The sequence below is a fragment of the Sorex fumeus genome, unplaced genomic scaffold, assembly GCF_029834395.1.
Source record: "Sorex fumeus unplaced genomic scaffold, SorFum_2.1 ptg000043l, whole genome shotgun sequence".
NCBI lineage: Eukaryota > Metazoa > Chordata > Mammalia > Eulipotyphla > Soricidae > Sorex > Sorex fumeus.
Genome location: NW_026606100.1, coordinates 25069348 through 25096659, shown reverse-complemented (window position 1 = coordinate 25096659; position 27312 = coordinate 25069348). Strand labels below are relative to the sequence as shown.

The following is a 27312-nucleotide window of genomic DNA, read 5'->3' as shown; positions in this document are numbered from 1 at the left end:
GAATATTTGGCTCTATCATTCCTTAACATTATCTTTGTACCTTAATCCCTTGACTTGGCCTCCTTTGCTTCTCATTTGTCTATTCTGCCCCTCCCCTGTTGGAGTTGTTTTCTGATTAGAATTTACTCAAAGAACACCAATTTCTTAATAATTAACCACATGACCATCTTTGCTTTTTGTTTCTGCAATATATATCAAAGTGCACTTAGGATGAAATAATATATAAACTTCAAAGACTGAGTGCAGGATTGATGATCACCTTCCATTTTGTGTGTATTAGTCTGTAGCTTCAAGCTTTGAATTTGCAAAGCACAGTGATGGACCTCTTCACTATTCTGGTAGTTTGTCTTTTTTGTTTGATTTTCCTTTTTCTGTGGAATCAAAATTCTACCAAAGGAAAGTTGCCACCTGGCCCCACTCCTCTTCCAATTATTGGAAATATTCTACAAATAGATACCAGTAACATCAGCAAATCCTTAGACAAGGTGAGTACGATTACTTTTAACTGAATTGCATGCAGCAACTAAATAAGACAGCTCAATATCTAAATAAAACATGGTATCAAGTACTATGGTTAAAAGACGTGGTTTTAAAGGGAAATGTCCCAGGCCTGAAGATAGTAGAGTGGTCAGAGAACATGCTTAACATGCTCCTTATTTGATTCAGTTCCCAGCACTACCTGATCTTCCAAGTATCAAGTATTCTGGTGGCCCCAGGCCCACTGGGACAGCCCAGGTATCCCTGGCACCTCCCAGAGGGGAGCCACATTGTATGGTCTGGCTGGTAAACAACCACCATTGGGCTCTGGACTTCCTGATCTTGCTTGGAAGGACTGTCCAAGAAATAAATAAATGAAAAGGTTCATTGGAAATCCAGACATGCTTTCAATGTCATAAGAAGGAAATGACATCCATAGGAAGATTGTTGAAATTGTCCAAAAGTATTAATTACCTACTTATATTGTGATCTACACCCCTTTTTCTCATAATTTTTAACGATCACTAATAGCAATAAAATTGCTTTCAGTTATGAAGTCATTTTACGAAAGTTTTCGTAAAATCACATTTCTTTTGGAAATTGTGGAAATAACGAAGTCAAACACATTTAGGTCCTATTATATTTATCAGTGCATGAATTACTTTTCTAATCTCAGATATTTATATAGTAATATCTCTCAGATGCTCTAAAGAAATTATCTGAAATATTACCCCCATGAAACATCTATTTACAGAATAAAGCTCCTGTAGTGTTTTGGACTTTAGATTTGAAGAGACTATGTGAGCATCCCAGCTAATTGCCTAAGATAACTCATCATACACAAATCAGCTAACATAAATATACCACATCAACAAAAATAAATGAAAAAGAACACATTATTTCAGTAGATGCTGAAAACCATCTGACAAGATTCAACATACATTTATGATAAAGCAATAAGTTGGGTTATCAGAGAAGGAACATACATTAAAAAATAAATTTAATATATGACAAAAGTGTTTCAGCTTCCAATGTGCTCAATCCAGTTTTTGTTAAATGAGGTTTAGAATGCTTTTTTTTGGCTTTTTGGGTCACACCCGGCGATGCACAGGGGTTACTCCTGGCTCATGTACTCAGGAATTACTCCTGGCGGTGCTCGGGGGACCATATGGGATGCTGGGAATCGAACCCTCGTTGGCTGCGTGCAAGGCAAATACCCTACACGCTGTGCTATCGCTCCAGCCCCAGAATGCTTTTTTTCACTTGGACTTTTTCACTTTCACTCTTTCTTTTATTCAGACAGTTGTAGAGTTATTAATTGGCCTAATTTAATCATTGTTGCCTATTAGAAGCAGGAAAGCCTGAGAAAAAGGGGAGAAACAGGACAGTGGTCAGTGACAAGATTTGCCAGAATACACATATGACTTAAGAAAGCCCTCTCATGGGTATGGTTTATGGGTACCCTTAAAATAATTACTCCAATAACCAAGAGGCCCAAGAAATTGATCAGTGGGCTGAAATAAATGCTTTGCATATTGGGGCCAAGTTTGATGCCTGGCTCCAAATCGTTCCCTGAGCATTGCCAGGTGTGATCCCAAACAAGCAAAGTAAAATAAAATAAAATAAAATAAATAAAATAAAAGGAACATCCATACAAGCTGATTTCAGTTTTCCTAGTTTTTTTTTTTTAAGTTTTGACCTCTTAAACAGAAATATGCAAGGGACATTGAACATTTTGTACAAAGCCTTATTTTAATATCATTGTGCTTTTTCAGAGCTATTAGTATTATCTTTTACTAAAAGCACTTTGATAACACTATATCGGAAAAAGTTGAATAGACTATTGATGATAGAGGATTCAAACTCAACTCCTCAATAAGCATCTTAGTGAATGAAAAAAAAAACCCCATTCAGTTCAGTAAGGATGACTGTGGGGAAACTGAGTCTTGGATTCAGACCTAGATCTATCTTGAGAGTAAGTGTTTAATAATGCTCTTTAATAAGGGGCTTGGGGCTGGAGCGACAGCACAGCAGGTAGGGTGTTTGCCTTGCACCTCCAACCCAGGTTAGATTCCTCTGTCCCTCTCGGAGAGCCTGGCAAGCTACCGAGAGTATCCCGCTTGCACAGCAAAGCGTGGCAAGCTACCCGTTGCGTATTTGATATGCCAAAAACAGTAACAAAAAGGTCTCAGGGGGCTGGAGCAATAGCGCAGCAGGTAGGGTGTTTGCCTTGCATGCAGCCCGCCCGAGTTCAATTCCCAGCATCCCATATGGTACCCCGAGCACCAGCAGGGATAATTCCTGAGTGCAGAGCCAGGAGGAACCCCTGTGCATCGCTGGGTATGACCCCCAAAAGGAAAATAAAATAAATGAACTTTTAAAAAAGGAAAAATAAGGGGTTGGAGAGATAGCACAGCAGGTAGGGCGTTTGCCTTGCACGCGGCCAACCCGGGTTCAATTCCCAGCATCCCGTATGGTCCCCTGAGCACCGTCAGGAGTACTCCTGAGTGCTGAGCCAGGAGTGACCCCTGTGCATTGCCAGGTGTGACCCAAAAAGCAAAAAAAAAAAATAGGTCTCACAATGGAGACGTTACTGGTGCCCGTTCCAGCAAATCGATGAACAACAGGTGAACAGTGACAGTGACATTCCCCCTGTTTTTACCTCTTTGGACATGACACTTGAAATACTGTATGACTCTTCTTCCCTTCCTCTATAACTATAATGATATATCACCTGACACCAGTGAGAATGACCTTTGTCAATAAGCCTGAACACATGTGTTGGCAAAGATGTAGAGAAAAATTGGTGTGCTCTTGGTGAAAAGGTAAATTAATAAATACTTATGGAAAATGTCATGGAGATTCTTTTAAAACACTGAAAATGAAAGTACTATATGCTTCAGCTTTTCCACTCAGGCATTTATCTAAAGGATATGAAAATACTAGCTTGAAAAGATAATTGATTCTCTGTATTAGTTACATAGTTTTTCATAATAGCAAAATGTGAGTCATCTTAAATACAGTTGACTGTATAAAGAAGTGGTGGTACATATATACTCAAAATGGTGAGTACACTAAATGAAGTAAGTAATGAAGTGAAAGACTATTACTGAATAATTTCAATTATGTATAGAATATAGAAACTAAAACAAACAAGAAAACCCAACATTCTAACTCATAGACTTTATGGAATCTCAGATAGGTATTGTAGACGAAAGGAGAAGGCATGGGGAAGGATGGATAAAGCCTCGTTCTGATGCTGGGAACTAGAAAATTAGTGGTTAATTGGTGTTACATATGTATGTAACCCTTGTAAGTTCAGTCTTTGAAACTATAAATTTCAGAGTGTTGTGAATGAGGGATAAAAATATGTTTCCTCTCTACATTTTTAGTTTTGAAAATGAAACTATTCTATTTCTTATTTTCCAGCTTGCAGAAGTCTATGGCCCTGTGTTCACTGTGTATTTCGGAATGAAGCCCACAGTGGTGCTGCATGGATATGATGCAGTGAAGGAAGCCTTGATTGATCACAGCGAGGTGTTTTCTGGCAGAGGAAATTTCCCAGCAATAGATCACACGTCCAAAGGGTTAGGTAGGCTTCTCTTTGGGGAACGTGTATGGCTTGTAATTGTAAAGACCCAAATAGACTCAAATAGACTAAGGGATTGGAAACTATATTTACAGAAATTTATTATAACGTCAGAATTCTAATATTTTCTGTCACTGTCACTAATATTTTCTATATAAGTATAATTAATCTATATTTAAAATGGTAAAGATAACACAATTTAATGAAGCTTTAAATACAGTGAAACTAACTTCTAATGTTCTGCAAATTTATTTTTTGTTAGTTTTTGGGCCATGCATGGCAGTGCTCAGGACTTACTCCTGGCTCTGTGCTCAGGGATCAATTCTGGCAGTGCTCAGGGGACCATATGTGGCTCCAAGGATGGAATGCAAGACAGCTACATGCAAGGCAAGAGTACTACTCACTGTACTCTCGTTCTGGTCCCAGTAATAATATACATATTTGTGTCTAAACTATGATCTTTTTAATTATAATTGGTTAAGATAATGCAAAAAAGAGAAAAGTGAGAGAAAAAATAATTGTTATCTTATTTACCCAAATTATGCTTTTTGACCTGAGTCATGTATGCAAAGAAGCTATTTTAGGAAACATGTATATGATGTATAGAGTTAGCAAAGGTTTGTAATATTGCAATCTTGTTTTCAAACTAGTCTTATAAAATGCATGAGAAATATTTTAATCTAATATAAAACAAGTGAAAAATCATACTCTAAAAGAAGGGCTAAAGGGGCTACTATAAGACAAGACGAACCCTGTACAAGCACAAAAAACCTTACAGAAAGATGACACAAAACCCCATAACAATAATCTCTCTCAATGTCAATGGTTTAAATTAAGAGACACAGAATGGCAAAATGGATTCAGAGGCAGAACCCAACATTCTGCTGCCTACAAGAAACTTATCTCAACAGTCAGAGCAAACACAGACTCAAATTTAAAGGATGGGAAACAATCCTGAAAGCAATTAGCTCCCTTAAAAAAGGTGGGGTGGCCATACTAGTATCCGACAACATGAATTTCAGGTTGAAAAAGATTAGAAGAGACAGCAAAGGCCATTTTCTATTTATCAAGGGATACATACAACAGGAAGAAATCACACTCTTAAATGTATACGCACCTAATGAGGAAACAGCTAAATATTTAAAACAACTGCTAACAGATTTTAAGGAGAACATTGCTGGCAACACAATAGTAGCTGGAGATTTCAACATCGCCTTGTCAGCTCTGGATAGATCAACAAGAACAAAATTCAGCAAGGAAACATTGACTTTGAAGAAAGAAAAAGAAGAGAGAAGGCTTATAGACCTATACAGGGCTTTACACCCCCAAAAGAAAGAATACACATTCTTCTCCAGTGCACACGGAACATTTTCCAAAATAGACCTTGTGATAGGACACAAAATATACCTCAATAGAACCAGAAAGGTAGAAATAGTATCAAAAATATTTTCAGACCACGATGCACTGAGAATAGAAATGAATCACACTCAGACATGGAGAACCAAATCAAACACCTGGAAATTAAACAATTCAATGTTGAACAATGAGTGGGTAAGGAAGGAAGTCAAGGATGAAATTAAAAGATACCTGGAAACAAATGAGAATGAAGACACAAGCTACCAGAATCTAGGGGATGCAGCTAAAACCATGTTAAGGGGAAAATTTATAGCTCTGCAAGATTTATCAGAAAGGAAGAAAGGGCCCACATAAACAACATGACTTCACAGCTCAAGATCTTAGAAAAGGACCAATAAAAGGAGCTTAAATCAAGCAGAAGGAAAGAGATCATAAATCTGAGAGCAGAAATCAAAGACATGGAAACCCAAAAAACAATCCAAAAGATCAATGAATCCAAGAGCTGGTTCTTTGAGAAAATAAACAAGATAGATAAACCACTAGTAAGACTCACAAAGAAAGAGAGGGAGAGAACCTGAACAAACCGAATCAGAAATGAGAAGGGGGATATCACAACAGAAACCAAAGAAATTCTAAAGATCATCAGAGACTACTTTGAAAGTCTGTATGCCATGAAACAAGAGAACCTAGAAGAAATGGAAAAATTTCTGGATTCCTATAATCTCCCAAGGCTGAATCAAGAAGATCTAGAGTATCTGAATAGTATATGTTCCTATTAACATCAAGAAAATTGAAACTGTAATCAAAAGTCTTCTCAAAAATAAAAGCTCAGGTCCAGATGGATTCACTAGCAAATTTTTCTAAACACTTAAAGAGGACATATTGTCAGTTCTTCTCAAGCTTTTCCAGGAAATTGAAAAAACAGAAACTCTCCCAAACAGTTTCTATGAAGCCCATATCTCTCTAAGACCAAAAGGAAACAAAGACACCACAAGAAAAGAAAACTATAGGCCGATACCCCTGATGAACACGGATGCGAAGATTCTCAACAAAATACTAGCAAATAGAATTCAACAACTCATACACCATGACCATACACCATGACCAAGTGGGATTCATCCCAGGGATGCAAGGATGGTTTAACATTCAGAAATCAATCAACACAATACATCATATCAACAAAAGAAAAGATAAAAAGCATATGATCATATCAATAGATGCAGAGAAAGCACTTGACAAGATCCACCACCCATTTATGATGAAAATCCTTGCCAAAATGGGTATAGAGGGGACTTTTCTCAATATAGTTAAAGCCATCTACCACAAGCCTACAGCAAACATCATCCTCAATGGGGAAAAACTGAGAGCCTTCCCTCTAAGATCAAGGACAAGACAAGGATGCCTACTCTCTCCACTGCTGTTCAATATAGTACTGGAAGTACTTGCAACAGTGGTTAGGCAAGAAAAAGAAACTAAGGCCATTCAGGTAGGAAAGGAAGAAAGCATGCTCTCACTATTCGCAGATGATATGATACTATACTTAGAGAACCCTAAGACCTCCACCAAGAAACTCCTAGAAACAATAGTCTTGTATAGTAAAGTTGCAGGCTATAAAATGAATACCCAAAGTCCATGACCTTCCTATATGCAAGTAATGAGAGAGAATAAAGTGACATGAAAAAATAATCCTGTTCACAATTATGCCCCAGAAAACCATGTACCTTGGAATCAGCTTAACTAAGGAACTAAAAGACCTGCTCAAAGAAAACTACAAAACACTACTTCAGGAAATAAAAGAGAACACGAGGAAATGGAAAGATATCCCCTGCTCATGGATTGGGAGAAATAACATCGTCAAAATGGCAATACTCCCCAAAGCATTGTACAAATTCAATGCGATCCCTATAACGATACCCATGACATTCTTTAAAGAAATGGAACAAACACTCCTGAAATTCATACGGAACAATAAACCTCACGAGTAGCTAAAGCAATTTTTGGGAAAAAAAAATGGGAGGAATCAACCTCCCTAACTTCAAACTCTACTACAAAGCAGCAATAATTAAAACAGCATGGCACTGGAAAAAAGGCAGAGCCGCAGACCAATGGAACAGGGTTGAATATACTGACATCTCTCCACAAACATATGATCATCTAATCTTTGATAAGGGAGCAAGAAATGTGAAGTGGAGCAAGGAAAGCCTCTTTAACCAATTATGCTGGAAAAACTGGACAGCTACATGCAAAAAAATGGTCTCAGATCTCTACCTAACACCATGTACAAAAGTAAGATCAGAATGGATCAAAAATCTCAACATCAGACCGGAATCCATAAGGTACATTGAAGACAAGTTTGCAAAACCTTCCACGACATTGAAGCTAATGGTATTTTCAAAGATGACATGCCACTGGCCAAGCAAGTGAAAACAGAGATAGACAAATGGGACTATCTTAAACTAAGAAGCTTCTGCACCTCCAAAGAAACAGTGAGCAAAATACAAAGACAGTCTACTGAATGGGAAAGGATATTCGCCCAATACACATCCAACAAGGTATTGATATCAAGGATATACAAAGTGCTGGTTGAACTCCACAAGAAGAAAACATTCAACCCCCCAAAAATGGGGCGACGAAATGAACAGAAACTTTCTCAAAGAAGAAATCCGAATGACAAAAAGTCACTTGAGAAAATGCTCTACATCATTACTAATCAGGGAGATGCAGATCAAAACCATAATGAGATATCATTTCACACCACAGAAACTGGCCCACATCCAAAAGAACAAAAGCAACCAGTGTTGGCGCGGATGTGGTGAGAAAGGGATCCTCCTTCACTGCTGGTGGGAATGTCGACTGGTTCCGTTTTTTGCGAAAACAGTGTGAGCAAGTCTCAAAAAATTAGAAATTGAGCTCCCATTTGACTCAGCAATACCACTCCTGGGAATATATCACAGAGAGGCAAAAAAAGTATAGTTGAAGTGACATCTGCACGTATATGTTCATTGCTGCACTGTTCACAATAGCTAAAATTTGGAAAAAACCCAAGTGCTTGAGAACAGATGACTGGTTAAAGAAATGTTGATACATCTACACAATGGAATACTATGCAGTTGTTAGAAAAGATGAAGTCATGAAATTTATATACAAGTGGTTCTACATGGAAAGTGTCATGCTAAGTGAAATTAGGCAGAAAGAGAGGGACAGACATAGAAAAACTGCACTCATCTGGGGAATATAAAGTAACAGAATGGGAGTCGAACACCCAAGAATAATTGAGATAAGTAGCAGGAGGTGTGCTCCAGGGCTTGGAAGCCGGCCTCACATGCTGGGGAAAAGGCAGCTCAGATAGAGAAGTGAACACCAAGTAAAGGGCGTTTGGAGGACTCACTCGGTATGTGAGATGTGGGCTATAAGTAGACTATAGACCGAACATGATGGCCTCTCAAAACCTCTATTGCAAACTACAACACCCTAAGGGAAACAGTGAGCAAAAGGGAATTCTCTGCCACAGAGGCGGGATGGGGTAGGGGAGTTGGGTTGTGGGGGTGGGAGGGATACTCGGATCATTGGTGGTGGAGAATGGGCACTGATGGAGGGATGGGTACTTGATCATTGTATAACTGAAACCCAAGCACGAACGTTTGTAAGTCTACAACTGTACCTCATGGTGTTTCACTAAATATGTATGAAACTTGGAGAGCCCGGCAAGCTACGGAGAGTATCTCGCCCGCACGGCAGAGCCTGGCAAGCTCCCCGTGACGTATTCAATATGCCAGACACAGTAACAACAAATAAATAAATAAATGAAATAAATAAAATTTCTTAAAATTGCCAAAAATATAAACATTCATAAACACCAAAAAAATCATTCTCTAAAAAGAGTATATAACAAGGATATATAAACACATATATATGGTAGCACTGTAGCACTGTCCTATTGTTCATCAATTTCCTCGAGCAGGCGCCAGTAATGTCTCCATTGTGAAACTTCTTGTTACTGTTTTTGGCATATCAAATTCGCAGTGATCCCTTTGTTATATATCCTAGAATTTACTTACAAAGTTCAAAATTCAGTGTTGAAAATTTCACCCATGATTTATTAGGTGTGTGACCAGAAAGCAAGAATCTTGCTTCCATGAAATTCGGCATCCTCAGCAGTAAATAGGAGACAAAATACATGCTTCACAGGATTAGTCTGAGGCTTGAGGGCTGAAGGATGAAGGAGCTATAAAACCAAGAACCTTGTTAAGATAGCAACTGGGTTAGGAAAAGAAGCCGTAAGGCTGAGCTTGAGGGAAATTCCACCATTGTTTATCTTCCTGCTAAGGATCTTCCTCATTGCCTAAGATGCAGACTACTAGCCAGAGTCTGTGGCTAAGAAGGTTTTCTTCTCTACTTCTTTCTTTTTTTCTTTTGTCTTTTAATAGGAGTTGTTTTCAGCAATGGAGAAATGTGGAAGCAAACCCGACGTTTTGCCCTCACGGTTTTGAGGAATATGGGGATGGGGAAGAGGACAATTGAAGACAGAATTCAAGAAGAGGCTTTGTATCTGGTGGAAGCCTTGAAAAAAACTAATGGTGTGTATTTCATACCATTACAATAATAATTTGGATAGATAAGATACTATTAAATGTAGACCAGAGGAATCTGATAGCTCAAATGCAACAGAACTTCTGGTTCACATAATAAGTGGTGAATAAGGTAATAAGAAGCAAAGTGGTTAGCATACCTATTTTTTCAAGCATATGTGGCATTACAATTTGCTCGAGCGGGCCCAGTAACGTCTCCATTGGAGACTTTGTTGTTACTGTGTTTGGCATATCGAATACGTCACGGGGAGCTTGCCAGGCTCTGCCGTGTGGGCGAGATACTCTCGGTAGCTTGCCGGACTCTCCGGGAGGGGCGGAGGAATCGAACTCGGGTGGGCCATGTTGGCTGCATGCAAGGCAAACGCCCTACCGCTGTGCTATCGCTCCAGCCCTTATCACCCAGAATACTTCTCTTTGCATGGTAGTGAAAAGGGCAAATAACATAAGTGCCTGATGTGGCATTGGCACTCAAGATTTCTTTCATAGTTCATGGATTGTGAATCAGGGTCACCTCTATGTAGCTAAGAGGACTTGGGAAATGGGTCTAGCTATACACAGAAGAGAATATGGAGTTTAGTAATCATTTAATAGTTTTGGCCACAGTGGTTTTAAAGATGAATTTACTTCTAGGAATTTTTTGATAAAAACATTTATATTATCTAATATATCTATCAAGTCATTGTGTTGTGTATCTTAAATGTATACAGCACTGTGTTCAGAGATAGATAAGTAGATAGATAGATAGATAGATAGAGAGAGAGAGAGTGAGAGATAGAGAGAGAGAGAGAGAGAGAGCACACTTTGGTCTATAAAACACTACGCCAAAATATTCCTAGAAACCTTGCAGGTATGAGGCTCTGAGTTTGATCCCTAGCAACACACACATACACAATTATTTTTTCTAAATAAAAAGAAAATTAGTCTTGTTGATGTATATTGTTTTATAACATTTTATGCCTAAAATGTTAAGTATATGTTTTTCACATGTTTAGTTTCTTAAGAATATTATAAACAAATACAATAGTATTCCATAATTTTTAGGCACCATAGTTTATTTTAAAAATCTTATTTTTTGTCAGATGTACTGTTTTTATTATTTTTGCTATTGTAAAAATTGCAATCCATATTAATCAATGCATATATTTAATTCTTTTAGAATAAGGTTCTGATATATGTGTATATGTATATTCTAGGAAATAATGATATATGCTTCATTTATATTTGAGCAAAACTACCCTACTTTATTTTAACTTATTTATCTTTTCTCATGGTGATTATGTCCACTAAGCTCCCTGGCTGTGGTAACTCAGATTCTCTACTTATCAAATCTCACATTCTTCAGGATTCCATTTCATCACTCTCACTGTTAAACGTTTCTTTCACATCTTGACCAGAACATTTTTTTCTAGCTTGATCCCTGATAAGCCTTTTTTCTTTGGATTAGATTTTGTGTTAGTAGTTAGTTCCCAGAGGCAAGGTGGATCTTTCATTCAAAATGGGGTTTGGATGGTCATATTGATGGTTCCATAGACATCTCAACAGGATTTGAAATACTCCTGTGTGACTGGATTGTGCATTGAGAAACATGAGAGAGAGGCTGGACAAGATGCTGGCTTGTGGTGCTTATGGTGGTTCGTGGGTTGAGCTGAGAGGAGGATTGCAGTGTGCTGGAGAGGGTTGCGTGGTTTACACTTCAGGCTTTTATTGAAGAATCACCTGAGATTTTTTTTTATGTCAGATGACCATATGCAATTAGAAGAAAGGAAAGTAAGGCTTTAAAGCTGTCATCAGACATTTTTAAAAGAAGATGTTATATTATCTCCTTTATAGAATTTTTTTTTAAGATCAGGACATAACTTCAATATCCTCAATCTTCTTCACTCCTGCTAGAAAAACATGCTTATTTGTTTTTAATTGTATTTTGCAAAATAGAATTCAATTCTACTCAGCCTCTGATTTTTAGTGAGTACACCCACTTTCCTGCATCAAAAATAAGTATCCTCACAAAGGGGGCTGGAGACAGAGTAGAGTGGGTGAGGCACTTGCCTTGCATATCGTCAACCTGGGCCCAAACTACACACCCCATAGGGTTCCCCAGCCCTGCCAGAAGTGATCCCTGAGCCCAGAGCCAGGAGTAAGCTCTGAAAACTGTCAGACGTGGCCCTAGAAACAAACTCCCCTAAAATGATAGACCAAAATATTTCTCACCGAGCTGAATTTTATACATGTAATTATATATTTGAATGACTACATTTGTTTGTTACCCAGCAAGGCCACACCTGACCAGGAACAAGCGCAGAGGTAGCTTGTTCCTGGATCTTCCCTGAACTTATTTCCTGGCACTTCACTCAGGGATCAGTCTGGTGGAGCTCAGGGGACCATACATGGTGCTAGGGATAGAACCCGTGATCATCCACTTGCAAAGCAAATGCCCTATCCACTACTTCTTGTTTTCTATCTTATAAATTACCTTGTGGTTCTTATTAGAGAATGATGTAAATAGAAGATACTTGAGAAAATAGTAAAGTAATTGAAACGCACTAGACAATTCTGGTGGGAAAACAATGAACTGTATTTTAGGTATGTTGAGTTTGCAGATGGCATGTCCAGGTTATTCTTTTATTTATAAGCCTTAGAAGTCAACTGAGAAAATCAGTATTTTAAATTAAGACTTATATGGTAATTGTGTTCTAACATTAAACTTACTTTGCTTTTAGCATCTCCCTGTGATCCAACTTTTCTTTTGGGCTGTGCTCCCTGCAATGTGATCTGCTCCATTATTTTCCAGGATCGTTATGAGTACAGTGATAAGAAATTTCTAATCATGATGGAATATTTTAATGAAAACCTGAGAATTTCAAGTTCTTCCTGGATACAGGTTGGTCATGGTTTTCTTTTATAAAAAATAATTTTCTTGCTGATGTGTTGTTCATTTCTATACCCCATGCTTTTTCATGCTTTAAATTAGTGATTATAATGTTTATCAAATTATCACTTGTAAACGGTGTGTTAGCAGATGCAGTCAATGTTTTCAAATAAAAATTAAAACAGTGGGAGGGATGCTGGGACCATTGGTGGTGGAAAATGGGCACTGGTGGAGGGATGGGTACTCGACCATTGTATGACTGAAACACAAGCACGGAAGTTTGTAAGCCTGTAACTGTACCCCACGGTGACTCACTAATAAAAAATTGAAAAAAGATGAAAACATAAGATATTGTAATAGAAAAATAAAATATAATGCATCAATTATGGTAAGGTTTTTTTTTGAGGTACACTTCCTTATTTTCATATCTGAAGCTGGAGAGGGTGTTGTAGAATGTGTTTGGTATTATTGCACACTGTCAGAAGATGTTATTAACCTCCAATTCATAATCATTGACAACTTAAATCATGATTAGGTCATAAGATTATGGTATGTTCTACCTAGGAAGGACCTGAAGGAATGAACAGTCTATGCTTCATTTTGGGGAAAGTGGGGCGGGGCATACTCAGCAGAGTTCCTGGCTTACTTCTGGCTCTGTGCTCAGGGATCACTTCCGGTGAGGTTTGGAGGACCGTATATATGTCCAGAATTTAACTTGAGTTGATTGTATACAACGAAGGAGTCTTACCTTGTGTACTATCCCTTCAGGCCCTAAGTATCATTTTTAGAACAAGAATTTTTACTTGACTATAATAACATTTTCTAAATGAGACAACAATATTTTACTAGCCAAGACAAGAAATAAAATACACTTAGAATCTTCAATCAAAAAAGAGCTGTCCAAAATGAGTCAGGAAACTCTAAGACTGGGAGTAGCAGCATGAATAAGGATATTGTACACTTTTCTGAGAGTGTAGGACTCTAAAGAAAAATTATTAATTTGCCTTTTTAAAAATCTTTATGGTGCACTGTTTCTTTTTTTTTCTTTTTTTTTTATTAGTGAAGCACTATGAGGTCCAATTGTAGATTTACAAATTTTTGTACTTGGATTTCGGTTATACAATGATCAAATACCCATCCCTCCACCAGTGCCCATTTTCCACCACCATGGATAATATCCCCCCCCCCCCCATCCTGCCTCTGTGGCAGGGCATTCCCTTTTGTTCTCTCTCTCTCCTTTTGGGTGTTGTGGTCTGCAAAAGAGGCATTGAGTGGCAAACACGTTCAGTCCATAGTCTACTTTCAACATGCATCTCCCCTCCTGGGAGGATCCTCCAAACACCCTTTATTTGGTGCTCCCTTCTCTATCTGAGCTGCCCTTTCCCCTAGAATACCCGCTGGCTTCTAAGCTATGGAGTAATCCTCCTGGTGTTGATCTCAGCTATTCTTGGGTATTAATCTCATATTTTGTTACTTTATATCCCCCAGATGAATGCAATCTTTCTATGTCTATCCCTCTCTTTCTGACTCATTTCGCTTAGCATACTTTCCATATTGTACCACTTGTATGTAAATTTTATGACTTCATCTTTTCTAGGAGCTACATAGTACTCCATTGTGTAGACGTACCAAAGTTTCTTTAACCAGTCATCTGTTCTTGGGCACTCAGGTTTCTTCCAGTTTCTGGCTATTGTAAAGAGTGCTGCAATGAACAAACAAGTGCAGATGTCACTTCGACTACACATTTTTGCCTCTCTGGAATATATTCCCAGGAGTGGTATTGCTGGGTCAAATGGGAGCTCAATTTCTAATATTTTGAGAATCGTCCATACTGTTTTCCAGAAGGGCTGAACCAGTCGACATTCCCACCAATAGTGAAGGAGTGTCCCTTTCTCGCCACATCCGCTCCAGCATTGGTTGCTTTTGTTCTTTTGAATGTGGGCCAGTCTCTGAGGTGTGAGATGGTATCTCATTGTGGTTTTGATCTGCATCTCCCTGATGATTAATGATGTAGAGCATTTTCTCATGTGCTTTTTTGCCATTCGGATTTCTTCTTTGAGAAAGTTTCTGTTCATTTCATTGCCCCATTTTTGGATGGGGTTGGATGTTTTCTTCTTGTGGAGTTCAACCAGTACTTTGTATATTCTTGATATCAACCCCTTGTCAGATGTGTATTCGGCAAATATCCTTTCCCATTCAGTAGACTGTCTTTGTATTTTGGTCACTGTTTCTTTGGAGGTGCAGAAGCTTCTTAGTTTAAGATAGTCCCATTTATCTATCTCTGTTTTCACTTGCTCTGCCAGTGGCGTGGCCTCTTTGAAAATACTATTAGCCTCTATGTCATGGAGGGTTTTGGTGCACTGTTTCTTCATAACAAAAAATGGGTATGAATCCTGCACATACTCTGCAGAAATAGATATAATAGAGGTAAAATAGAATGTAAAGGTAAAATAGAAATAATAGAGGTAAAACTGGAATGAACGATTGGTGCAGGCTTCATCACTGAATCAACTGTGTCTAAGACAGATTGACTAACTCTTTTCAACCTCCACATTTTTATTTAATTTTATTTTACTTATTTTTTACTAGCCTTAGGAGGAAGGTCAGCATTAGAACTTTTGCCAACTTTGGCCCTATGGAGTGGTTATGTTCAACAAAATTATTTTAGGCACCACGGTTTACAAAACTTTTTATGGTAGGGTTCCATGCATAACACATTCTAGCGTCATAGGACAGAGTGTCTACTTCCCTTCATCTCTATCCTACTGAAGACCAATTCTTGATATCTATTGGCTTTGGGCATTTGTTATTAACCTACTATGTTCCATTATTTCCCACATAGCCACTTTTTCATTTTAGCTGAGGTAGTATATTTGGGCTAGAGTGATAGCACAGCGGGTAGGGTGTTTGCCTTGCATGTGACCAACTGGGGTTTGATTCCTCCCTCCCTCTCGGAGAGCCTGCTAAGCTACCGAGAGTATCCTGCTCACATGGCAGAGCCTGGCAAGCTCCCCATTGTGTATTCGATATGCCAAAAACAATAACAAGTCTCACAATGGAGATGTTACTGATACCTGCTTGAGAAAATCAATGAAGAGTGGGAGGACAGTGCTACAGTGCTACAGTATATTCTAGAATTATTTCAGAGAGTTAACAGTTAGGAAATGAATTTGGTTGTTTTTGAAATTGCTTTGTGGGGCTGGAGCGATAGTACAGTAGGTAGAATATTTACCTTGCATCGGCTGACCTGGGTTCGATTCCTAGCATCCCATATGGCCCCCCAAGCACCGTCAGGAGTAATTCCTGAGTGCAGAGCCAGGAGTAACCCCTGTGTATCCCCGAGTGTGACCCAAAAAGCAAAAAAAATTGCTATGTAATTTGTGCATTATGTAACTTAGCTGTTTCATTTATTCCCCTCCAAATTATCAGCATTTTCTAGTTAAAGAAACAAGTCTTTTCATTAATAAAAAAGTCTTATTAATATTTACTGAGCTTATAACAAAGTGTCTCATATGTAGCATGTGCATGTAAATTTGTTGAGTGAATTAATTAATGATTCTTTCTCTTCCAGCTCTACAATGCTTTTCCTTTTTTAATACATTATCTCCCAGGATGTCATAATGACTTGTTTAAAAACATTGCTAAGCAAAATAAGTTTATTTTGGAGAAGATAAAGGAACACCAAGAGTCCCTGGACTTCAATAACCCACGAGACTTTATTGACTACTTTCTGATTAAAATGGAAAAGGTAATTATAAAAATGATTACACACAAAATGCAAAAGGTGTAATGTGGGCCTGATTAGCTACTTCAACTTTGTGGGTGATAAGACTCATGGATTAACTTGTCTTTCCAGTGATGTTAGGATAGTGAAAGTGCTCTTGATTTGTTTTTATAAACCAGTAATATCCCAAGAAAAATAAAATACTAAAGTTATATTAATCGCTTGTGAAACTTATTGCTTGTGCAAAGAATATTAGGGGACTTACAATATGTCTATGGATGCAGGTACCTTGCATGCGGGTAACCTGGATTTGATTCCCTGAGTCCTGCCAGGAGTGATAACTGAGCACAGAGCCAGATGTGACCCCTGAGGGCACTACTTGGTGTGGCCCCCCAAACAAACAACAAAAAACTATTTCTAAATTTTCACTGAAAATGACTTAGGTTTTCTGTAACATAAATGGTTCTATTTCTTTTTTGTTGGGTCTCTAGGCATACTTTGGGGTCCTGGGGTCAGTTTAAGTGAAGTTTGCCAGGTTGTGTGGTGGTCCTGACTATTCAGTGGTAACCCAGATGGTTTTTGATGCTTGGGGACCATTGATGCCACACGCAGCACTGCCCTAGGGAACTTTGCCAGGTAGGCCATACTGTTCGAGGTGGTGGGAGGCCTCCTTTTGCAGGCATGTGCGCCAGTCCTTTGAACTATCTCCCCAGCCCAGTTCTGGCTCTTCATATCTGAGGTTGTTTTAAATACACATATTCAAACCAACAAACACAACACATTCAAGATTAATAGCCTATTACTAATTGTAAAATAAATTTCATGATTGGAAGATGCCATAAATGAGGAAACAAAAGAATGGATAGGAATCTTTAGAAAAGTCTATGAAATCTTTACAGATATACAAGGTTTAACTTAAACTGTGGATTAAATGGACATGGATGATAATATGTTCCATAAATTGTAAGCACAAAGATGAAATGTCTAGAATTTCCAATGACATTCTTTTGATTATAATTGAGTTTTGGGTATAATGACTATGAGATTGGAATAGAGACTTAGATTGGCAGGAGCTGTATGTATGGGGCAGCATGTCTGGAGACTTCAGTGAGCAATTTAGACTAAGTACAATTGAAAATTAGTGCTGAAGAGATGGTACAGAGGCAGCTGACAAGGATTTGAATCTCCGGCACCACATATGGTTCTCTAAGCATTGCCAGGTGTCATTCCTTAGCACAGAGCCAGGAATGGTCCCTGAATATGGCTGGGTATATCTCCATCCCCAACATCCAAAATAATTGAAAAATGACTCAAAGTTGGCAGTACATGATAAAAGTGATTCAAGAGAGGGATTCTAAAGTAACCAATTGTCTTCAGTGAGTGAGAAAATGAGGAATAAGAAATGACTCATTGGAAGTTTGTCACTGGCATGCTGTCCTCTTGTTGTTCATCGATTTGCTTGAGTGGGCCCAGTAACATTGTGAGACTTGTTACTGTTTTTGGCATATCCAATATGCCACAGGGAGCTTGCCAGGTTTTGCCTTGTGGAAGAGATACTCTTGGTAGCTTTCTGAGCTCTCCAAGAGGGGCGGAGGAATCCAACTCTGGTCAGCCACATGCAAGACAAAAGCCCTACCCACTGTGCTATTGCTCCAGCCCTGGAAGTTTGTATCTGATTGTATTTTATGGGTTTGGAGAAATCATAACAACTCACTTTATCTTAAACTATAGCACTTTTAAAATGTCTGGTTAAATTTTCCGAACAAGAAAATCAAGTAATGATATTATATTGAAAATTTTACGATACTTCTAAGAAGTTATTCCTCTATCAAGTAATTTTAACACCTTATTGCTAGGAGAAACATGATAAGGCATCTGAATTTACTATGGACAACTTGATCACTACCATATGGGATGTGTTTAGTGCCGGAACAGAGACAACAAGTACTACTTTGAGATATGGACTCCTACTTTTGCTGAAGTACCCAGAAGTCACAGGTATGGTCACAGATGATTGAAAGAATGAAATTCCACGTAACCATTGAAAGTCAACACTAATGAGTGTGCTGCTCTATACCAGCTAAGAAAATGTTCAAGTAAAATATTTATTAGTACATCTTCCTATCATTCACTATGGTAAACTCAAATTAGATTATTGTACTAAACCAGACTAAAATACTAACCAACACCAGAAATTTGGAAGGTAGAAGTGTTTTCCCTGCTTTAGAGGAGTTTTCTTAATTTTGATCAGAAGCAAGTAAACAGATGTGTCTTAAGATTAAAAAAAATTCAGTCTTTTTATTTTTCTAAGAGCTCACTTCCAGGACTGGAGTGATAGTAGGTAGGGCAATTGCCTTGCATGTGGCTGACCTATGTTCATTCCCCAGCATCCCATATGATTTCCCAAGCAGCACCAGGTGTGATTCCTGAGTACAAAGCCAGGAGTAACCCCTGAGCATCACTGGGTGTGACTTCCCAGAAAACAAAACTCACTTCACTATGTGATAAATAAATTTTGCCATTCTTCTGAGCTCTTTCTTACAAGTCACTATCACTATCACTATCACCCCATTGTTCATTGATTTGCTCGAATGGGCAAATCGTCTCCATTCATCCCTGTCACGTGTAGTCCAGTGGCATATTGCGGGCTCTTTCAAGGTCAGGGGAATGAGGGCCAACATTGTTACTGTTTTTGACATATTAAGTATGCCACAAGTAGCTTGCCAGACTCTGCTGTGTGGGCGGGGTACTCTCGGTAGCTTGCTGGGCTCTTTGAGAGGGATGGAGGCTTTTGGGGCAGCCTCTAATGACCTTTACAGGTGTTCCCAGTCAGGAATATATGTGGGTAGGATACTTTCAGTAGCCTGCCTGGTTCTCTGAGAGTGAGAATTAGAAAATAAGAGGTCGTGTGGCCGCAAATGTGGCTGCATGCTTCCGGGAGCTTTGTTTTATAGTCTCTGGATCCTGGCCGCTGATGGGGTTACACAGCAGTTGGTGGGTGTAACTGTCTAGCTACTGGAAAATGAGGGATGGAGGAGGCCCAGTCCTGAACCGAGCAGACTTGGAGATTTCAGCTCCGGGTCCCGCGCACCTGGGTTCCTCTGCCGGTTCCTTCATGAGTGAGGCTTGTCTGAGCATGTGGAGAGTGGTCTCAGCATGACTGTGGCTGGGTCCCAGAGGTCTTCAGTTGCTGGGGCTTTGCTTAGGAAGGAGAAGGAAACTCAACCCGCCCTCCTCCAAGGGGCCCCGGTGAGGACAACTAGGCGTGGGGGCAGGGAGACTCTGTGTTGTCCTCTTCCGGGAGCTTGGTTTTGTTTTTCCTGACAAATCTCTGAACAACACACACAAAAGTTCTCATCTTCTATCACAATTTACCATGATTAAGAAGATAAAAGTCTCCTTTGTTTCACATAAATTCTGATTTCTCTTTTGCCAGCTAAAGCCCAGAAGGAGATTGAGCGTGTCATTGGCAAACATCGGAGCCCCTGCATGCAGGACAGGAGCAGCATGCCCTACATGGATGCCTTGGTGCACGAGGTCCAGAGATTCATAGACCTTGTTCCCAACAACTTGCCTCATGCTGTGACTCAGAACATTAAGTTCAGAGAGTACATTTTTCCAAAGGTGAACATTATTTTTTATCTACAGTCCCCATTAGGAATTGTATGATATAAACTGTCATAGTAATATAGTTATAAACACCAGTCTAATTGAGTCTATAATCCCCTCTTCTTCAGATCTTTCTTCTGGGTATTTATTCCCTCTCTCTGCAGCCACTGTACACTTAGTGGATCTAAAAACTGTCAAATCAGTGAGATTAGTATCTTATACCCAGTTTCAGTCAATCAATACTTTGTTGCCTTGAACTCTTTCTATTTCGATATGAAGTTAGAAAAATGAATGAGACTGGAATAGAGAAGAGAGAGACCAAGAAAACTCACTTGGTACTTTTCTCTTTTTTTTTTCAAGTGTTTCCAATTAATTCTTTCATTATTGTGAAATGTTTCTTTAATAATGTGATTGGAATTTCTTGGGTGATCATTTTAGCATCTAGGATATCATGGAATCTGTTTCTATTGGGTTCCCAACTTTACCTTAATTGTGGGTCATTTCCTCACTATTTTTACATATGTACTAACGTTTGGATGGTACTCTATGGGAAGTTTTGATTATTTCGTCTTCCTCTCTCTAAAGGGCATGATTTTTATTTTGATAGTTAAATTGCTACAGGTGCTTTAAAATCTGTTAGGCTTACTCTTTCTGCTTGTGTATTTATTAATTTATAGTATAATTTAGTATTTGAGGGTGGGATTTACACTATTTTTTTCATTACAAAAATTAGAATTTTCGAAGTGACCATTAAAAATCAGAAATATCAATTTCTCTTCACTATAGCTGCATAGCTGGAATGAAACTGTCTTCTGTGACACTCACAATATATGCCATTTATATGCTGTCAACCTTCTTTTCCCTTATCTTAAGTAGCAATACATTAATAGACTTCAAGGAATTTCCCTGTGTATTTGTGCAACCCAATCCACAGTCATAAACTTAGGGGAGCAGTTTTATAAACTTTTGAGATTTTCCTATTTGTTAATTTTTCCTGTCCTGTATCCTTCTTTAAAATTTCTTTTTTTCATTTTTGGGCTATGCCTAGCAATGCTCATGGGTTAAACCTGGCTCTGTACTCAGGAATCACTCCTGGTAGTACTCAGGTAATGGTATGAAATGCCAGAGATAAAACCTGAGTCAGGTGCATGTAAGGCAAGTGCTTTACATGGTACCCACTGTACCACTGCTCCAGGCCTCTAGGTGTAAATTTTTTTTCCTTTTGGGTCACACCCAGCAATACTCAGGGGTTACTCCTGTCTCTGCACTCAGGAATTACTCCTGGCAGTGCTCGGGGGATCATATGGGATGTTGGAAATCAAACCTGGGTTGGCTGCGTGCAAAGCAAACACGCTACCTGCTGTGCTATCGCTCCAGCCCCAGGATGTAAAATTTTAACCATTATCCCCTTAGTGTAAAAAGACAAGCACTCTTGTTGGTTCTCAGCCTTATAGATTAGTTTATGACAAAATCCTCTCCTGGCTCATGGGACCATCTGCTTTCTGGTTATAACAGAGTAACACACTTGGATTGACACATATAAAAGTTATTTTGTGGGGCTTTTTTGTTTATTTATTTGCTTGGTTGGTTTTGTTTTTTGGACCATACCCAGGGGTACTCAGGGCTTACTCCTGACAGGGCTATGTGGTGCTGGGGATCCAACCTAGAATCTACCACATATAGGCAAGTGCCCTACTTGCTTTAGTATCTCTCTGGCCTCAATATATAGTGTTTTATCTCATTTTAAATAATAAATTCATGCAAATGTATTATTTATTTACACTTTACTAATGATGAGCTACTGACATGTTAAACAATTTTCTTGTGGTCACAGAGCTTAATTTTATACAAAGGAAGGATTTCATTAATTCTAAAACCTAAACACCAAATTATTATATCCAACTATATCTCTGAGTTTAGAAAAGTTTTACCACAAGTTTGAAATGCTCTGTCATCTCCACAAGAATAGGTAAATTGAAAGAACATATTAAAATGAGCAGATTATTAACAATATCTAATTTTGATGAGAAAGTAAAAGTCTTAAAAAATATTTCCAATCAGGTAGTTTTGTAGAAGACCTTGTACTTGCATCCAAGGAATGAGTTTCTTTTTAGTGATATTACATTGAGATAACAGTACAGTTTACTTGTCAACAATGCAATGAAGAGAATTTCTTTAGTTTTCACAAATGAAAATACTGGCTGCAAGTTTGGTCTTGGAATCAATGAAAAGTGCCTTGAATTTTAACTGAGAGATCTAAGACCTTTTATGCTTATTCATTTATTAATTATTTGACGTGGAGAAATTCTTTGTGTGTCTTAACCTCTTCATCTATGAATAAAAAAGGATTCATTGAGGCTTGTTTCAAGCTACATAGCCTTCTTTATGTTTCACTTTTCCTCCCCTCTTTATATCAGGGCACAGAGATATTAACATCTCTGAGTTCTGTTCTTCATGATGGCAAAGAATTTCCCAACCCAGAACGATTTGATCCTGGCCACTTCCTGGATGAAAGTGGTAATTTTAAGAAGAGTGACTACTTCATGGCCTTTTCAACAGGCAAGTTTTTCAACTTTTCATTTTTATCTGTACTACAGGGACCAACTTTGATAAGGAAGGATTTTACATGAAGGCTACAATGAAATTTCTAATTATAGTAAAATTTCTCAAAAACATTTCTCATCTGTCCTGAGAGTCCAGTTTTTGAAAAAAAAATCACTGAGAAACATGCTATACAGCAGACCCATGCTATATCCAGGAATAAAAATGTGAATAAGGGGGCTGGAGTGATAGTACAGTGGGTAGGGCATTTGCCTTGCACAAAGCTGACCCGGGTTCGATCCCTGGCATCCCATATGGTCCCCCAAGGACTGCCAGGAGTAATTCCTGAATGCAGAGTCAGGAATAACCCCTGAACATTGCTGGGTGTGACCCAAAAAGCAAAAAGAAACTGTGAATAAGAAAGAGATTCTCTTTCATAGAGATGGAAAGATAGACAAGAAGATCTCAGAAATAAAAAGAGAAGATACTGTTCTTTTTTGGTCGATGGGAGCAGAGGTCATAGTAATTTGAGAGTCAAGGAGAGTACTGTTGTAATTTGACCAAATCCTAGAAGAAACAAGTGGCACACCCAAAATAGTAAAGAGAGTTTAAGGAAGATATTGTTTTCAGAGGCATAGGTAGGATTAAGAAAAATATCAAGATTAATTTAAGAAAAATATCAAGACTAGCATTATTGGGGAGATGCTATCATTTTAAGTCACTGGAGATATGAGAGGGGTTTTACTATAATCTAAATAAACTTCTAACAAAGAGAGAAGGATGTTTTAATAGAAGATAAATGTGCAAGTGGAGGATTTTAGTAATTGTCTAAAGGGTGCTTAGCAAGGAAGTGGTGAGAAAATAAGTAGTGTGACTTTATATAAACTTAATCCATTGAATTAATTAGAATCCCAAGAGGGAACTAATTTCTTTTTTTTTTTTGCTTTTTGGGTCACACCCGGCAATGCACAGGGGTTCCTCCTGGCTCTGCGCTCAGGAATTACCCCTGGCAGTGCTCAGGGGACCATATGGGATGCTGGGAATCGAACCCGGGTTGGCAGCATGCAAGACAAACGCCCTACCCGCTGTGCTATTGCTCCAGCCCCAAAAGGGAACTAATTTCTGGGTTAAGGCAGCCCATAGATGTTTGCACAGTACAAATATCATTTAAATTAGATCTATACGGATAAGAAGACTATTGGTAGGCAGAACATTGGGAAAGACCATTCTTACTGGAGGACAACTAGAAACTAGATAACATTTGAAATTGCTAGTCTTAGTTTGTGGAATAGTGTAAAGTTAATCGTGCTTGTGACTAGTGTGTGATAATTGTTTTAGATTTAGCCATAGTAAGCTGGTAATTTTTTTTTTAAAAAGAGTATCATGTTAACACTATCTCGTTAGGAAAAAAAATCATTGTTCAGTCTTGGATTGAAAGTAGATGAAAAAAGGTTGTGTATATCTCATGTCAATTGGAATAGGTGTGTGTGTGTGTGTGTGTGTGTGTGTGTGTGTGTGTATAGGAAAATGTCACAAGTAAATCTTAGCATAGCAATTTCAAGGTAGGTGTTCAAATAGATTTTTTTTATAGCATGCACACAGCAGTATGTGCTAAGGAAATAAGCCAGGTTGACTTGCAATTAATTATTAGTGATTTTGGTTAACAGGGAGAATACCTGGCGTGCTCAGGGCTTACTTTTGACTTTGAGCTCAGAGATCACTCCTGGCAGGCTCAGGGGACCATATAGCATGCCAGGCATCAACCCTGGGTCAACTGCATGCAAAGCAAATGTCCTACCCTCTGTACTATTGCTCTGACTCCAAATTATGAATGAATGCTTTTGTGTATGTGTTAATTCCATGTTGATTTGAGTTGCCATTATTGCATCTCAGAAATATAACTAAGATAACATTTAGTTTATGCTTCATTTTCAGGAAAAAGGGTATGTGCTGGCGAGGGCTTGGCCCGTATGGAGCTGTTTATATTTCTGACTAGCATTTTACAGCATTTTACCTTGAAGCCTCTGGTTGATCCAAAGGACATTGACACTACCCCAGTTGTTAATGGGTTAGGTTCTGTACCACCTTTCTATAAGCTATGTTTCATTCCAGCCTAAAGAAATTGCTGGCTGCTCTATTGCAGAAGGATGCTTTTTGGCCTATGTACTGGCTTTGTCCATGTCTTTCTTCCTAGAAGGAATGATATTTCTGAACCATGTCTCTTCTAATTGTCTACAGTCTTCAATACCCAGTTCAAGTTTCCTGCATGAATTAGAGTTCCATCTGTAATAAAAATATTGTTCTCATATTTGTATATTATTCAGTTAGCATGAATTGTAAGTGTAAATGTTAATGCTTTTGGTGTACAAAAAAATGACAAGAACCCTAGTGCCAAATATACTCCACCTTTTTCTTAGGTCATTCCAGTCTGCCCCATCTCTCATAACCCCCACTGCACCCCATCTTGGTAACCTCAGTCTGTTTTCAGACTGCACATGTTGTTTTCATTGGACATTATCCTTTCACTTTCTATTCTTCCTCATATATGATATAAAGTAAGATCAGTTGGCCTTTGTCCTCCCTTTGATTAATTTCACTTAACATGACACCTTTATAGCTTCATTCAAGTTGTAACAATGAATACATATTAAATTTTTATAATTTAGTGGTATTCCATTTTGTGCATACATCACACAAAAGACAATATTACATATTTTCATGTAATTGAGTAGTATTCCATATACATAACTGTTTATTTATGCTTTCACCTGTCAGTGGGCATTTGGGTTGCTTCCAAATCTTTTAATATTATTTTCTTTTTGCTTTTTGGGTCACACCTGGCGGTGCACAGGGGTTACCTATGGCTCTGCACTCAGGAATTACTCCTGGCAGTGCTCAGGGGACCATATGGTTGCTGGGAATTGAACCCAGGTCAGCGCATGTAAGGCAAATGCCCTACCTACAGTGCTATTGCTCTAGTCCCTGCTTCCAAATCTTGACTATTATAAATATGGCTGCCATGAGCTATATTTATTACTGTGCATAATTTTTAAAGAATTGATTTTTGTGATTTTTTTGGTGGGTGTCTCCCCAGTGGTCATCAGGAGTCATGGGGAGCCCCTACTGATAATTCTCAGCCAATCAGACTCATGATTCAATGCAAGAGATGGGAGATGCCATGCTGTTTAGGCCTGTGTTGCCAACTATTACAATTTACTACTAAATAATCAGTAGGTTAAAGAATTAATATAAAGATTCATGAAAATAAATAATGGATACATGAGTTACCAAACATGTGGGACATAGTAAGTGCCGTGTTAAAAGGGAAGTTCATCGCAATAGAAGCATTCATCAGGAAATAAGCAAAAGGCCCAAATAAACCACCTTCCTGCACAACTTGTTATTAGAAAAAAGACTAATAAAGGAAACCCAAAATAAGCAAGAAGGAAGGAAAGAAAACTTAGAGCAAAAATCAACAATGCAGAAACCAAAAATAAATAAATTAATAAAAATAAAAAAGATCAATGAAACCAAAAACTAGTTCTTTATTTTCTTTTATTATTATTTTTTCCTGTCTTTTGGGCCACACTTAGTGCTGCTCAGGGTCCTCTCCTGGCTATGTGCTCAGGGATTACTCTTGGCAGTACTCTGTGGACCAGATGTAGTGCTAGGGATTGAACGTGGGTCTGCCACCTAGGTTTGTGTAAGGTTTATCTGCTGTATGATCTCTCTGGTTCTAGTTTTTGTTGTTTTATTTGGTTTCACTGGCTGAAATCAAGAACTGGTTTTTCAAAAGAATAAGCAAGATTAATTAACCATTAATTAGCTAGAGGGTTGGAGCGATAGCACAGCGGTAGGGTGTTTGCCTTACAAGCGGCCAACATGGCCGACACGAGTTTGATTCCTCTGCCCCTCTGAGAGAGCCCGGCAAGCTACTGAGAGTATTTCGCCTGCACGGCAGAGCCTGGCAAGCTGCCCGTGATGTATTCGATATGCCAAACACAGTAACAACAAGTCTCATGATGGAGACGTTACTGGGCCCGCTCGAGCAAATCGATGAACAACTGGAGGACTGTGACTGTGAATTAGCTAGAATCACAAATAAAAGAGAAAACTTGAATAAACGGGATACTAAACAAAAGTGAAGACACTATAATTTATATCACAGAAATCCAAAGGATAATCAGAGATTACCATAAAAATTTTACATACAGATGGATGCAATTTTGAAATCCTATGACCTCCCAAAACTGAGTCAGAAGGAAAGAGAAAAAATTCCCAGGCCAATTACTGACAAAGAAATGGAAATGGTAATCAAAATCTCTCCCTAAGACAAAAGCTTGAGTCAGAGTGATTTACTAGAGAGTTTTTCCAAACCTCCAAAGACCTACTTTTTATCCTTTTCAGACTCTTCCATAAAGTTACATAAATCGAAATTCTCCCAATTTCTGTAATTTCTATATTACTTTCACACTGGAAGCAGACAGAGATATCATTAAAAATTAAAATTATAGACCAGTATCCCTAATAAACATAATTGCAAAGATCCTCAACAAAATAT

General features: G+C 38.4%; 1 protein-coding gene across 1 annotated transcript; it reads left to right on the top strand.

The window, feature by feature from the left end:
• Nucleotides 1–220: 220 nt before the first annotated feature.
• LOC130029854 (cytochrome P450 2C21-like) lies at nucleotides 221–25321 on the top strand. The gene is made up of 9 exons (XM_056120932.1): nucleotides 221–485; nucleotides 3907–4069; nucleotides 9850–9999; nucleotides 12729–12889; nucleotides 16449–16625; nucleotides 18458–18599; nucleotides 20038–20225; nucleotides 22628–22769; nucleotides 24687–25321. Exons 1-9 carry the CDS (start codon nucleotides 318–320, stop codon nucleotides 24866–24868), a joined length of 1473 nt encoding a protein of 490 aa, XP_055976907.1. The 5' UTR covers nucleotides 221–317; the 3' UTR covers nucleotides 24869–25321.
• Nucleotides 25322–27312: the final 1991 nt, after the last annotated feature.